The sequence below is a fragment of the Bufo gargarizans genome, chromosome 4 (genome assembly GCF_014858855.1).
Source record: "Bufo gargarizans isolate SCDJY-AF-19 chromosome 4, ASM1485885v1, whole genome shotgun sequence".
NCBI lineage: Eukaryota > Metazoa > Chordata > Amphibia > Anura > Bufonidae > Bufo > Bufo gargarizans.
In genome coordinates, this window is record NC_058083.1 from 357,879,692 (window position 1) to 357,895,196 (window position 15,505).

General features: G+C 47.4%; 1 protein-coding gene across 1 annotated transcript in view; it reads left to right on the forward strand.

Annotated features, from left to right (window-relative positions):
- PHF10 (PHD finger protein 10) overlaps positions 1-15,505 on the forward strand; it is a 119,061-nt gene that overhangs the window by 33,392 nt on the left and 70,164 nt on the right. Inside the window, exons 6-7 of the mRNA XM_044290038.1 lie at positions 14,225-14,278; positions 14,363-14,503. Coding sequence (XP_044145973.1) covers positions 14,225-14,278; positions 14,363-14,503 — 195 coding nt within the window. The remainder of the gene's footprint in view (positions 1-14,224; positions 14,279-14,362; positions 14,504-15,505) is intronic.

The window sequence follows — 15,505 nt, forward strand, 5'->3', positions numbered from 1 at the left end:
GGAGGAGGTTCCTTCTTGGGGCAGTGGCTATTTTCAGCACCCCCTGCACGGTGGGTGCCATTTTCAGAGTCGGGTTCTGCCTTCTTTCATGTTTTTTTGCGCGCTCTGTGACGCAACTGAGGGATGGAGCCTATCTCGTCAACTTCGGCGCTTCCGCTTTGCCTTAGCGCTTCATCCACACTTGGCTGCTACTCCAGCTCCTCACAGGTCACGGTAGGGCAGATGGTGTTCCGCAAAACTGTAGGAGACCCTGACTCCGGGATTGCCGCCGTCATGCCAAGACCTGGGGCCCCCCAAAAATCTAAAGCGACTCCTCAGGTCCCACTGGGATTCTGTATGGTTTGCTGCTTGCCACTATCGGTTACAGGCTCCTGTGACTCTTACCTTGCTTCTGGACAGTATCATCCTCCTCCCCCTCCACCAAACCAGCCCAGTCCCTCCTCCGTCCCTTTGGAGTCCACGGAGCCCTCCTGGGCCTCTGCCATAGCTAGGACGGCCGCAGACTTGGCTCAAGTCTTGCGCGTGGCCATGGCCTTTATGGAACGCATGGCGGCCTCGGATCCACCGCCTTTGGTTACCACCGCTCCACCTCCCAATGCCCCCCACAGAGGACGCTCGACCGTTAAGAGGCAGCGTACGCAGCAGCATCCCTCCTCGGATGACTCTGCTTCTCTTCCTCGCAGGGACTACGGGTCTGAAGGGAAAGGTCCTGCTCGGATGAGGACACGGAACCGGAACCCTCGCCTAAGCTCTCCACCATGGTGGCAGACTTGGTCACGGCGGTCCGTGATACCTTTGACATCCAGGGGGAACCTCCTTCTGCTAGTAGCCAGGAATTCCACCTTTTCCACTCCAGAGGTGGCGCACCAGAGGCAGTCACATTCCCCATTCATGGCGAGTTTGCCAAGGTCCTTTCAAAGGCTTGGGAGCGCCCTAATCCCTGTTTTTCTGCCACAAGGCGCATGGATACTCTGTATCCTTTCCCGGCAAATAATGTGCAGCAATGGTCTTCTCCTCCTAAGGTCGACCCACCGGTGGCCAGATTGGCTAAGAATACGGCAATGCCAGTCCTGGACGGGTCCTCCCTACAGGACTCCGTTGACAGGCGTTTGGACTCCCTTTCCAAAGCCATCTTTACTCTGGCGGGCACAGGTCTGTGGCCCGCATTCACCTCAGCCTGGGTAGCCAGGGCGCTTTCGGTGTGGTTGCAGTGCCATCAGGATCTCGCAGAGCAGGATGCCTCTGCGGGCACCCTGAACTTCGTCCTCCAGATGTCCCAAGCGACAACATTCCTCTGTGAGGCCTCATTGGACGTTGGCACTCTTTTTGCGTGTGTTTCGGCCCTCTCGGTCACTCAGCGCAAGGGGGTCTGGTTGAAGGTCTGGGAGGCCGACGCTTCCTCCAAGTGCTCCCTCACTAACCTCCCCTTTGCGGGCTCCAGGCTCTTCGGTGCTAAGCTGGACGAGATGATCTCTGACGCTACGGGGGGCAAGAGCACACACCTGCCCCAATCTAGATTCAAGCGCGCCTTCAGAGCTCGCCCCTTTGGCTCAAGAAACCAGTCCTTTCGGCGCTCCTCCTCCAGGTCTGCAATAGCCCCCTCCTCCGGCGGCTCTCGGGACTCCCGCAAGAAGCCTTGCTTTAAGCCTCAACCCCCCTGGCGCCCGCGGGCACAATTTCAGGGGACTTCTGCCAGCCCTGCAACTCCCAAGCAGTCCTCCGCCTGAAGGGGCGCCCCCACCTCCTGCAGTGGTGGGGCCGTCTGCTCTCCTTTCAGCAGGTCTGAACAGCTCGCGTTCAAGACACCTGGGCCCTGGAAGTTGTAACTTCCGGTTACAAGATAGAATTCGCTTCCAGACCTCCAGAACGTTTCTTCCCTTTTCGGGTTCCAGGGGATCCGGCCTGAGCCTCGGTCCTTTTACAAGCGGTCTCTTCCCTTCGGGTCCGGGGAGTAGTTGCCCCAGTTCCTCTGGAGTAACAGGGTACAGGGTTCTACTTAAACCTCTTTGTAGTGCCAAAGAAGGAGGGATCAGTGCGTCCATCTGGTCCTAGACCTGAAGCTCTTAAACAAGTCCCTGCGGGTGTGGAGGTTCCGAATGGAATCCCTCCGCTCAGTTATTGCTTCTCTTCTTCCAGGGGAGTTCCTCACGTCAGTGGACATCCGGGACGCCTATCTGCATGTCCCTATCGCAGAATCTCGCCACATATTCCTGCGCTTCGTCATTGGCGGCCATCACTATCAGTTTGTCGCCCTTCCCTTTGGGGTGGCGACAGCCCCGCAGGTATTCACAAAGATCTTGGCCCGCTCATGGCTCTTCTTCGCACCAGGGGCATATCTGTTGCCCTACCGGGATGACATACTGATAAAGGCTCCCTCTCGTCCCCAGGCCGAAGACAGCGTCAGGATCACTGTTCAGACTGTACAACAGTTCGGCTGGCTGATCAACTTCCCAAAGTCCTCTCTCCTTCCCAGAGTGTGACCTTCCTGGGGATGATTCTGGACACCACTGCAGCCCCCAGGTATTCCTTCCAGATTGCAAGTTCTCACTGATACGGGAGTCGGTGTCTCGCCTTCTGCATTCCCTGTGTATCTCCTTCAGGGAGTGCATGCAGGTTCTGGGGCTTATGGTGGCCTCCTTCGAGGCTGTCCCCTTTTCCCAGTTTCACACTCTGCCTCTGCAACAGGCGAATCTGTCCTTCTGGATCAGGAAATCGAGGGGTCTGGACTCTCAGTTCCGCCTACCTCCTCGGGTTCACATGGAACTCCCGTGGTAGCTGTCCCCTTAGAATCTGGCTTTGGGGAGATCCATCCTCCCAATCTCCTGGACAGTCGTCACCACCGATGCTAGTCTCCTGGGTTGGGGTGGCGTTCTCCTGGCTCAGACAGTTCAGGGGTAGTGGTCAGAGGTGGAAGCCTGCCTTCTGATAAACATACTGGAGCTAAGAGCAATTTTCCTCTATCTCATTGGACCCCCCCCCCCTCCTAGCGGGTCTCCCGGTAAGGGTCCAGTCGGACAATGCCACAGCTGTGGCCTACATCAATCATTAGGGCGGAACCCGCAGCCGGACGGTGATGCAAGAGGTGAAAATGATCCTCCAGTGGGCGGAAACTCATGTTCCAATATTGTCTGCAGTGTACATCCCAGGGGTCGAAAACTGGATGGCAGACTTTCTCAGTCGCAACAGGGTGGATCCGGGAGAGTGGTCTCTGCATCCAGACGTATTCGAAGACGTCTGTCGCCGTTGGGGCCGCCCAGACGTGGACCTGATGGCTTCCAGGCTCAACAACAAGATTCCCACGTTCCTGGCCTGAGCTCGGGATCCGGAGGCGTACGGGGTGGACGCTCTGGTGTCTCCGTGGCAAAACTTCGAGCTCCTCTGTCTTCACACCACTGCCTCTACTCCCAAAGGTTCTTCGCAGGGTTGCGGCGGAATGGATCCCGACCATACTCATCTCCCCCGATTGGCCTTGCCACGCCTGCTTCTCGGAGGTCACTCGGATGCTGGCAGACGTTCTGTGGCCTCTTCCTCTCATGGAGGACCTGCTGTCTCAAGGACCGCTCTTCCACCAGAATTTACAGCCGCTTGTTTAACCGTGTGGCTGTTGAGACCTCCATCTTGAAGAAGAGGAGCTTCTCAGACTCTGTCGTGAGGACCATTATAAGAGCCAGGAAACCAGCTTCCTCCAGATATACTATCGTACCTGGAAAGCCTTTCTTTCCTCTTGCGAGAAGTTAGGTGTTTTTCCCCTTCGCTTCTCTGTTCCGTTGGTCCTCTCCTTTCTCCAGTCGGGTCTCGTGATGGGAATGTCCCTGAGGTCTCTAAAGGGTCAGGTCTCTGCTCTGGCCATCTTCTTTCAGCGGTCTCTAGCTCTCTTCAGTCCAGGTGAGGACCTTCCTACAGGGGGTGGCGCATTCGGTCCCTTCGTATGTCCCTCCCCTGCCCCCCTGGGATCTGAACCTGGTTCTGTCTTCTCTCCAGACGGCTCCTTTTGAACCCCTGAGGGACATTTCCCTGAGTCTTCTCACCTGGAAGGTGGTCTTTTTGGTGGCCATTACCTCTATCAGGAGGGTATCGGAGCTAGCCGCCCTTTCCTCCAAGAAACCCTTTCTGGTCTTCCACAAGGATAAGGTGGTACTGCGCCCAGTCCCTTCTTTTTTGCCCAAGATGATCTCCGCCTTCCACCTTAATGAGGACATAATTCTGCCCTCTTTTTGCCCTGCTCCGGCGGACCCCAAGGAGCGAGCTCTCCATTCTCTGGATGTTGTCCGTGCTTTGCGGGTGTTACTGTCGGTTACTGCCCCATTTCGCTGCTTTGATTCCCGAGGGGCCTCGTAAGGGTCTGGCGGCCTCCAAGGTCACTGTGGCTCGGTGGATTCGGTCGACAGGGGTTACCGCGCACTCCACCAGGGCGGTGGGGCGGGGCCCTCCTGGGCTAAGCGCAATCGAGCCTCTACATCACAACTTTGAGGCGGCCACATGGTCGGCCTTACATACCTTTACCAAGTTCTACCAGCTGCACTCTCTGGCGTCGGCTGATGCTGCCCTAGGGCGCAAGGTATTGCAGGCTGTGGTTCCTGTTTAACCGTTGGACGTTTCCCTCTGGAAGTGTTGGACTCCCACCCCATGGACTGCTCTAGGACGTCCCATGGTCTGTGTCCTCCAATGGAATGGGCGAGAAAAGGAGATTTTTTGTGAAACTCTCCTGTAAAATCTTTTTCTCATCTTTTCCATTGGGGGACACAGCTCCCACCCATTCTTGTCTGTTACAGGAGGTGTTGGTTCTATCTATTGGGACCTTATCGTTAATGGCCTGATGGCGGTGTTCCTCGGTTCTGTTTTTTTCTTCATTACCATTTGGTTTTGGTCTCCTTCTCCTACTGCTTTTGCACGCACTGCAAAACAGGTCCTCCTGTTGGAGCATGGGGGTATAGTCAGTGGAGGAGGAGCAGTTTTTTCTTATTTGCATAGTGTCTCCTAGTGGTAGCCTAAGCTATACCCATGGTCTGTGTCCCCCAATGGAAAAGACGAGAAAAAGATTTTACAGGTGTTTAACAAAAACTGGGATATTAAATTGGGAAAGGGGTGATTTATACTTAAAATTTTTACTTTATTTTTATTTGTTTTACACTTTTTATTTAATAACTATTTCCCCCCTTGGGGGCTAGAACCTGGGATATTTTGAACCCTTTGTCCTATTCACCCTAATAGAGCTCTATTAGGCCTCTTTCACATGGGCGAGTTTTCAGCCGGGTTCAATGCGGTGAACGCATTGCGCCCACACTGAATCCGGACCCATTCAATTCTATGGGGCTGTGCACATGAGCAGTGATTTTCATGCATCACTTGTGCGTTGCATGAAAATCACAGCATGCTCTATATTGTGCGTTTTTCACGCAACGCAGGCCCCATGGAAGTGAATGGGGCTGCGTGAAAATAGCAAGCAAGTGCGGAAGCGGTACGATTTTTCACGCATGGTTGCTAGGTGACAATCTGGATGGGGACCCGATTTTTATTATTTGCCCTTTATAACATGGTTATAAGGGAAAATAATAGCATTCTTAATACTGAATGCAAAGTAAATTAGAGATGGAGGGATATAAAAAAAAATAAAAAAAATAAAATAAATACATTTTAAATAAACTCTCCTCAACCACTTGTTCGCGCTTCCCGGCTTGTCGTCTTTCTTCTTCTTTGAGGATCTGGGAGGAAAAGGACCTTTGGTGACGTCACTGCGCTCACCACATGGTCCATCACCATGGTGATGGACCATGCGATGACCACACTGACGTCACCAAAGGTCCTTTTCCTCCCAGGTCCTCAAAGAAGAATGAAGACGAGCCGGGCTTCGCGAACAAGTGCACGAGGGGAGTTTGATTTAATTTTTTTAAATCCCTCCATCCCTAATTTACTTTGCATTCAGTATTAAGAATGCTATTATTTTCCCTTATAACTATGTTATAAGGGAAAATAATAAAATTTACACAACACCGATCCCAAACCCGAACTTCTGTGAAGAAGTCCTGCGTCAGTCTGGGTATCAAACATGGCTGCCATAACTCATCGGAGCCCCAGGATTACACTGCTGGGGCTCTGATCGGAACTGCCACTGCCACCAATGAAGAGGAGGAGGGGAGGGGACCCTGTGGCCACTGCCACCAATGATTTTAATACTGGGGGGAGGGCACACTACACCACGAATAATAATATAATTAACACTTAATAGAGGAGGCTGGTGCAGCAGCTTAGGGGTTAACTGCTGCTCAAGGATTTTTATTAAACGTATACTTTCATTGGTGGCGCAGTGCGCCCGTCCCTCTCTCCTCATTAGTGGCAGCAGCGGCACAAGGGGGAGGGAGAAACTGCTTCCTTCTCCCCTGTGCTGCTGAGGAGAACACGGAGCCCGCTGAGAGCAGCGCACTCCTTGTTCTCTAATACTAGACTGCACAATAGCGAAGCCTAGTATCGAAAAAAGGAAAATCCTGGTATCTTGGTCGATACCAGGCAAAAGTATTAATTGGGTATCGAGAATTCGATACTCGAAACAACCCTAGATCAGACACTACGCTTTATCCCTGCGATCGCAAACCTCCGATCCGACACTACACTTTTTAGCCCTGGGAGGTTCCCATGGAGATGGGGAAGCCTGCCAGAGGAGAGTGTGGTCTGGGTGTATGTAGGCGGCTCGGGAAGGCTGGAGCGAGCCCCGTGAGGATTGTAACTGCAGATGTCCCGGGGCTAGGAGCAGACACAGGGGGCAGAGACAGAACCAAGCCGACGTCCAGGCATTGCAAGCGGCACAGACCCGCGGGCAAGCAGGAGAGGTGGGTGATTAGGGAGGAGAGCGTGGCACACCCCTTTTCACATCATGCCGCCACGCTCGCCTATTATGTCTAGTCGCTTTATAAGACGCACAGCTACTTTCCCCCCAAAAATAGCGTGTCTTATAAAGCGAAAAATATAGTAAATAACTTTCTTTGCTGGGTACCCCCCGCTGAAGCTGCTACCCTGCCTGTTTTTATTTTTTGTTTTTTATTTTTTATTTTCTCTCCTTCTCCCTGGCTAAAAAGTCCTCTTTACCTTCTTGCATTCTCCATGAGATAACAATTTTGTTTGTGACTCTATGTTGTGCCATTACTATTCCTACTAGAGGTTTATAAAGGAAATTCCAGCAGTCTGCGGTAAAGATCCACTTGGGTTTTACCAGTGGCGGGTAGTGCCTCTGCCCAGTCTGCCAGTGGCAAGCTGTTCAGGAGTACAACTTCAGCTGATAACACTCAGTTCATTCCTGAACTTCAAGTAGGAATAATGGAAGACTGGCAAAAATATGGAGTTGTATCAAAAGATGCTACAAAATTGTGATTACATGGGAGATGCAAGTAGTTGCTAAAACAGACGTGTCAGAGAAAGTGACCTGTTCCCTTTTTTTTTTTTTAATTTTTTGTGATTGTTTAAAAAGAAAAATATATTTTACCATCATGGTCTTATAATAGATGCTCCCTGTTCTAAAAAAAAACATATGTCAACCTGTTTCTTTCTATTATACTGTAAAGACAAAGCTGATCCAGTGGAATACAAAAACCCTCATGGAGTAGAAGACAATTTTAATCATTTTAGGGGAATAAAAATTCCTTTCCGACTCCAAATCGGTTAATGAGAATAACTCCCTTGATCAATAACTTTTCTGAAGAAATCTAATATCTATAACCTGTAATATTACACTCCAGAAATACATCCAGGCCCCTCTTGAATTCTTTTAGTGAACTCGCCATCACCACCTCCTCAGGCAGAGAGTCTCACTGCTCTTACCATAAAGAATCCTCTTCTATATTTGTGTACAAACCTTCTTTCCTCCAGACGCAGAGGGTGTCCCCTCGTCAGTCTCAATCCTGGGGATAAATAGATGATGGGAGAGATCTCTGTACTGACCCCTGATAAATGTATACATAGTAATTAGATCTCCCTTAAGCCATCTTTATGAAAACTAGGGTTTAGTTTTGCAAAATCTTTCTGGGTACTGTAGTCTAGCCATTCAATTTTTTTTCGTTTAGTTTCCTATGTTTGAACGCACTCTGTCTTTCTTCTGTGCTGGTGCCCAAAATTTACACAATGTTAAAAAATGCAGTCTTTAACCACTTCAACCCCCCTAGCTGAAACACCCTTAATGACCAGGCCACTTTTTACACTTCTGCACTACACTACTTTCACCGTTTATTGCTTGGTCATGCAACTTACCACCCAAATGAATTTTACCTCCTTTTCTTCTGACTAATAGAGCTTTCATTTGGTGGTATTTCATTGCTGCTGACATTTTAACTTTTATTTTTTTGTCATTAATCGAAATTGAACAATTTTTTTGCAAAAAATGAAATTTCATCCATACATAAATTTTTCGCTAAATTTATTGTTCTACATGTCTGATAAAAAAAAAATAATTGGGGTAAAAAAAAATGGTTTGGGTAAAAGTTATAGCGTTTACAAACTATGGTACAAAAATTAGAATTTCCACTTTTTGAAGCAGCTCTGACTTTCTGAGCACCTGTCATGTTTCCTGAGGTTCTACAATGCCCAGACAGTACAAACACCCCACAAATGACCCCATTTCGGAAAGTAGACACCCTAAGGTATTCACTGATGGGCATAGTGAGTTCATAGAACTTTTTATTTTTTGTCACAAGTTAGCGGAAAATGATTTATTTTTTTATTTAATTTTTTCTTACAAAGTCTCATATTCCACTAACTTGTGACAAAAAATAAAAACTTCCATGAACTCACTATGCCCATCACAAAATACCTTGGGGTGTCTTCTTTCCAAAATGGGGTCACTTGTGGGGTAGTTATACTGCCCTGGCATTTTAGGGGCCCAAATGCGTGCAAAGTAGTTTGAAATCAAAATCTGTAAAAAAAATGGACCAGTGAAATCCGAAAGGTGATCTTTGGGATGTGGGCCCCTTTGCCCACCTAGGCGGCAAAAAGTGTCACACATGTGGTATCGCCGTACTCAGGAGAAGTTGGGGAATGTGTTTTGGGGTGTCATTTTACATATACCCATGCTGGGTGAGAGAAATATCTTGGCAAAAGACAACTTTTCCCATTTATTTTATACAAAGTTGGCATTTGACCAAGATATTTATCTCACCCAGCATGGGTATATGTAAAATGACAACCCAAAACACATTCCCCAACTTCTCCTGAGTACGGCGATACCACATGTGTGACACTTTTTTGCAGCCTAGATGCGCAAAGCGGCCCAAATTCCTTTTAGGAGGGCGTTTTTAGACATTTGGATCCCAGACTTCTTCTCACGCTTTCGGGCCCCTAAAATGCCAGGGCAGTATAAATTCCCCACATGTGACCCCATTTTGGAAAGAAGACACCCCAAGGTATTCAATGAGGGGCATGGCAAGTTCATAGAAATTTTTTTTGGCACAAGTTAGCGGAAATAGATTGTGAGAAAATGCAAAAAAAAAAAAAAAAAAAAAATCAAAGTCTCCCTTTACGCTAACTTGGGACAAAAATTTCAACCTTTCATGGACTCAATATGCCCCTCAAGGAATACCTTGGGGTGTCTTCTTTCTGAAATGGGGTCACATGTGGGGTATTTATACTGCCCTGGCATTTTAGGGGCCCGAAAGCGTGATAAGAAGTCTGGAATATAAATGTCTAAAACATTTTACGCATTTGGATTCCGTGAGGGGTATGGTGAGTTCATGTGAGATTTTATTTTTTGACACAAGTTAGTAGAATATGAGACTTTGTAAGGAAGAAAAGAAAACACAATTTCCGCTAACTTGGGCCAAAAAAATGTCTGAATGGAGCCTTACAGGGGGGTGATCAATGACCGGGGGGGGGGGGGGGGGAGGAGGAGATCAGGGAGTCTATATGGGGTGATCACCCCCCCTGTAAGGCTCCATTCAGACGTCCGTATGTGTTTTGTGGATCCGATCCGTGGATCCGTAAAAATCATACGGACGTCTGAATGGAGCCTTACAGGGGGGTGATCAGGGGTTCATAAGGGGTTAATAAGTGACCGGGGGGGGGGGGGGGGGGGGCGGGGGTTGGGTAGTGTAGTGGTGTTTGGTGCTACTTTACTGCGCTACCTGTGTCCTCTGGTGGTCGATCCAAGCAAAAGGGACCACCAGAGGACCAGGTAGCATGTATATTAGACGCTGTTATCAAAACGGCGTCTAATATACCTGTTAGGGGTTAAAAAAAAAAAAAATAGCATCTCCGCTGGCAGGCTGGAGATCCACTCGCTTACCTTCCGAACCTGTGAACGCACGCACCTGTGTGCGCGCGCTCACAGAAAATCTCGCCTCTCGCGAGATGACGCCCAGATGCGTCCAGGAGGAATGAATCGACCGCCTCCCGGACGCATCCGTGCGTTACATGGTCGGGAGGCGGTTAAAGTGATAGAGCTGTGTATTCGTCTCTGGCATATATGCCCCTTTTGATGCAACCCATTATCTTATTGGCCTTGGCAGCAGCTGCCTGACACTGGTTTTTATAGCTTGGTTTGCTGTTCACTAAAATTCCTAGATCCTTTTTCCATGTCGGTGTTACCGAGTGTTTTACCATTTAGTATGTACAGGTGACTTGCATTATTCCTTCCCATGTGCATAACCTTACATTTGTCAGTGTTAAACCTTATCTGCCCAAGCCTCCAATCTATCCAGGTCCCTCTGTAGTAGTATACTGTCCTCATCAGTGTAAATTACTTTACACAGTTTAGTGTCATCTGCAACAATTTTATATTTTACTGTGCAAGCCTTCTACAAGATCATTAATATATATATTGAAGAGAATATGGCCCAATACTGACCCCTGAGGTACTCCACTAGTGACAGTGACCCAATCTAAGTGTGTACCGTTAATAACCACCCTCTGTTTTCTATCATTGAGTCAGTTACTTACCCACATACAGACATTTTCTCCCAGTCCGAGCATTCTCATTTTATATACTAACCTTTAATGTGGTACAGTGTCAAATATTTTTCACTTTTCAGCAGTCATTTCATCGCCACAGACAGTTTTACAATGAAAGGTAACAGTGGTTCTACCATTGACGAGAGGTGATGTCACCGCTCACCTCCCCCTCCCCCCTTTAAGGGTTAAGGAATAAACAACAACTCCAGCAGCACAAGGCCAAACAAAAAGCGGAGTTTATGGAGGCTGTGGTGAGGGCTGCAGACGGGTACTGTCTATAGTGGTCAGGTTTCATTGACCAGTAGATGTCTGTACCAGCAGGATCATTTAGCTAGTAACACTTGCCCTCTAGCAGTGGTACCCTCATGTGCTGCCCTGGTATAGAAAGTCTATATGTGCCCCCTTGTCAGTCTTTTTATGGAGTTCATTATGTAACAATGCAAATAATTCTGAAGGTTACCTGGATTTTGCAGGAGGGAAACTGTATGTTTTTAATTTGTATGTTCAATATTCTGACATTTATTTTTCTCCAAGCACCTCCTGCGTGATTCTACCTCTTTAGGGTCTAATCACACGTCCGTAAGTGTTCTGCGGATCTGCAAAACGCTGACACTGGCAATGTGCATTCCGCAATTTGCGGACCGCACATCGCCGGCACTATAATAGAAAATGCCTAATATTGTCTGCAATTGTGGACAAGAATAGGACATGTTTATTATTATTTATATTTATATATATATATATATATTTGTGGAAACTGATGCGGAAGTGCGGATGCGGACAGCACATTCCGGCCCCATTGAAAATGAATGGGTCTGCCCCTGTTCCACAAAATTGCGGAACGAATGCGGACCCATTTTGCGTGTGACTGGACCCTTATGCAGTGAAGTAGATATATTATCACTGCAAATGTTGACACCCTATGTCAAACATAGCCTTTAATTATTTAAAACCTGTCAATTACACTTGCTCTGAAAGCACAGAAATAATTATTGTCCTGTAATGAGATATAGGAGGGCTGTGGGTGAGATCTCCAGGTTTACCTGTCCCTATAGTGACCATACACTTCCCCAGCCTACATGTGGAGCGACCATCCTGAAAGAGTTCCCCCGACTCAGCAATGGCTGTCTACTGTCAGTCTGTTACACAGGCCTTTCTAATGGATGTGTGCTAAAAAGGCATAATCGATTTAGCCCTAATTCACATGTGGGTGTTTTCATCAGATATTTCCATCAGTTATTTGGAGCCAAAACAAGGTGTAGGTCAAAACGCAGGACAGGCGAAAATCTTTCCATTATACCTTATCTCTGTGTAGGCGTCACTGCAGTGTTTTGATAAGTAATTGTGAGCTAAAACCAGAAGTGTAAGGCCTTATTCACACACCTGTGAATCACGGACATGTGCTGTCCATGTTCTCTGTGGACATCACACATATCCGTTGATTTTAATGTGTATATTCACACACCCGTGAGTTTCCACAGTCTGTGAGGCTGTGGGTACTTCACAGAAGCAGATGCCAGGACATGGAATAAGACCTGACAGTGGAAAGCCATTGTTGAGTTGAGGTGCTCTTTTTGGTACATTTGCTCCACAGGTAGGTAGTGAGTGTTATGGCCTCCATAGCGGAACACTATAAAAACTTTTATTAAATAAAAACATGACAGAATTGCTGGTTTTATTTATTCATTCCCTCTCTGTCAAAAAGTATATAAATTAAGCAAAAGGTCCCATGTACCCCACAGAGGTCCGAATGAATATTGCAGTTCATTCCACTAAAAAACAAGTCCTCAAAAAAGTATGTCACTAGAAAACCGTTATGGATTTTGGAATGTGCTGATGGGGAGGGGAAAAATGCATACTAAAGGCCAAAAATAGGATTTTAAATTAATGACTATTCTCAATGACCTATCCTGAGAATAGGCCATCAATATAAAATTGCTGCACAACCCCTTTAAAGAGGACCTTTTACCGTTCAGTAAATTCTCATTCCCCATAAAGGAACAATTCTAGAGCACCTTTACTACAACTTTGTGTTCTGCTGTTCCTATGTTATTCTGTTAAAATTGTATGTATTGTCAACTAGGTGTTGCCATTTCCTTGCTGAAAGGGTGTGCCCCTACACAGTCAGACAATGGAAGCAGCGATTGGACTGCGAGAAGGTGTGCCGGCACCCTTCACCACCAATTTACTCAGGAATTTGTAGTAGGAATTACAAGTGGGACAACTGACTTCTTAGAATTGGGATGAGTTTACAATTATTTACTGAAATGGACATGTCAGAAGTGGTGACTGGTCCTATCACCATGCATGCATATAGAACTGATCATTGTGACTATAATGAGCCTTTTATCTTGCATGTGGCGGCACTGTGTGTGCAGTGAAGATCTGAGTGGGAATGACTGCAAGAGATCTTCACTGCCCCGATGCCTGCCCCTGTCGATCTCAATGGAATGGCAAGGGCAGTTGTAAAGTGACACTGAGGGGTTAAGCCACCCCCTCAAAGCTCCAAGCACCTAATTTGCATATAACTTAAAATAAGAATATTTTGCATCAGTAATTGCTGAGATAAGGGACTCATTTTAGGCACCATGATCACTCCTACCTGGCACTGTACCTGATGGGGCCGATCATGGTGACAGATGCTCTTTGAGGGTTATTATTTATTGAGTCTATAATGTGATCAGTTATGCTTTGCTTGTTACAAACTGTATGCACCTGTTTCTGTGCTCTGAGGCCATGATGCTGGAAGTGTAATATCTTGCGTTCATACGACGGAGCTTCTCTGACCATAGAGTGGCATAATACTGATCTCCCATCTTCAGGATAGATCATCAATACCACCACCTAGTGTTGCTGAAGTGATCATCCTCACCGGGCTTGCTTTGTTTGGCTGCAACGGTGACATTCCTTATAATCCAGGTGGTTGCTGCAGCCAATTACTGGCTTTACCGATCTTGCGCCATATACCACTGAGGCCTGTGATTGGCTACAGTGGTATCTAGGAAAATGACATTTTGGTTGTGGTGGGGATAATCGGAGCAGTGCTGGAAGCAGTGGGGGTGTAATTATATTTTATCACAGTTGCCGCATAGGGGGGCATCAGACAGCCCCTTTAATGCTCCAGGGTATGGCCTGATGTTAGAGATCATATGTAAATTGCATGGTTCATATAAAATCCAATCTAGCTAACCTTTTAGAAATGTTTATTCTTGGTTGTAGTGGGATTGGGCAGTACAATAAGTGGCTTTATAACCAGCACAGCACAAACTGTTTTTACACCAATATTTTTCCATAACAGATAACTACTGAAGAGATTCAGAATGAAGTATGTGATCAGGATGAAACAGGGAAAGTAATCAAAGTTTTACAGTACTTTTCTACTTTACCTTACATCTTGTGACTGAAATGATCTGTAAAATATATTCCTGTTTTTCAGCAACAGAACACACAAAAGGTGGAAGCGAGTAAAGTGCCAGAGTATATCAAGAAAGCTGCCAAGAAAGCCGCAGAGTTCAACAGTAACTTAAATCGAGAGAGGATGGAAGAGAGAAGAGCTTACTTTGATTTACAGACGCATGTAAGACTTCAGCTTTCAGTTTGTAATAAGTGAGATTTCATTGATAGGCGAGATCTATGGCTGCCTTTTGTTTGCACTATATACGAAGTCAGAAAAATTATTTAAATGGGCTGTTACGCCGCGGCCGCCAAGTAAGGCATGCCTTAAAGTTTACTGTGGAAAGGGTGGATGGTGTGAATATAGACTGGAGAACAGGAACTGCTGTGGATGTGGGTGGGGCTTCTGAGGAAGTTTGGGTGGGAGGTCTGGATCACTATTTTTACTACAAGGGGAACAGCGGAAAACAGTAAATGCCGTGTAATGGCAGGCTCATACATTCTAATTTGCTGTGCAGAACTAACCCATTTGTTGCTGCCTCCTGAACCTGCCAGGAGTACGGTTAAGGCTACTTTTACACTAGCGTTCGATCGGATCCGTTCTGAACGGATCTGATCATATTAATGCAGATGGAGGCTCCGTTCAGAACGGATCCGTCTGCATTAAATTGGCAGAAAAAAGCTAAGTGTGTAGGGCTGCAACGATTAATCGATGTAATCGATTATATTCGATAACTGGATTCGTTGTCGACGAATCCAGTTATCGAATAATCGCCGATTCGTTGCTATTCGGGCGGGCGGTCACTGCATCTTTATTTTACCTTTTTACAATGACTCTCCCGCTCCTGTAACAGCCAGGCAGAGCGGACGGCGGCGTAACATCACTCACTCACGTGACACGCCTGCTCCGCATCCTTCATTCATGAAGTGGGCGGAGCAGGCGCGTCACGTGATTGAGTGACGTTACGCCGCCGTCCGCTCTTCCTGGCTGTTACAGGAGCGGGAGCGTCATTGTAAAAAGGTAAAATAAAGATGCAAGCATCGGGGCCGGGGCTGTTAGGGGGAAGGGGGAGGGGGGATCTGTCTATGGCACTGCTATGGGAAGGGGGGGTCTGTGTATAGCACTGCTATGGGGAGGGGGGAGGATCTGTCTATGGCACTGCTATGGGGAGGGGGGTCTGTGCAC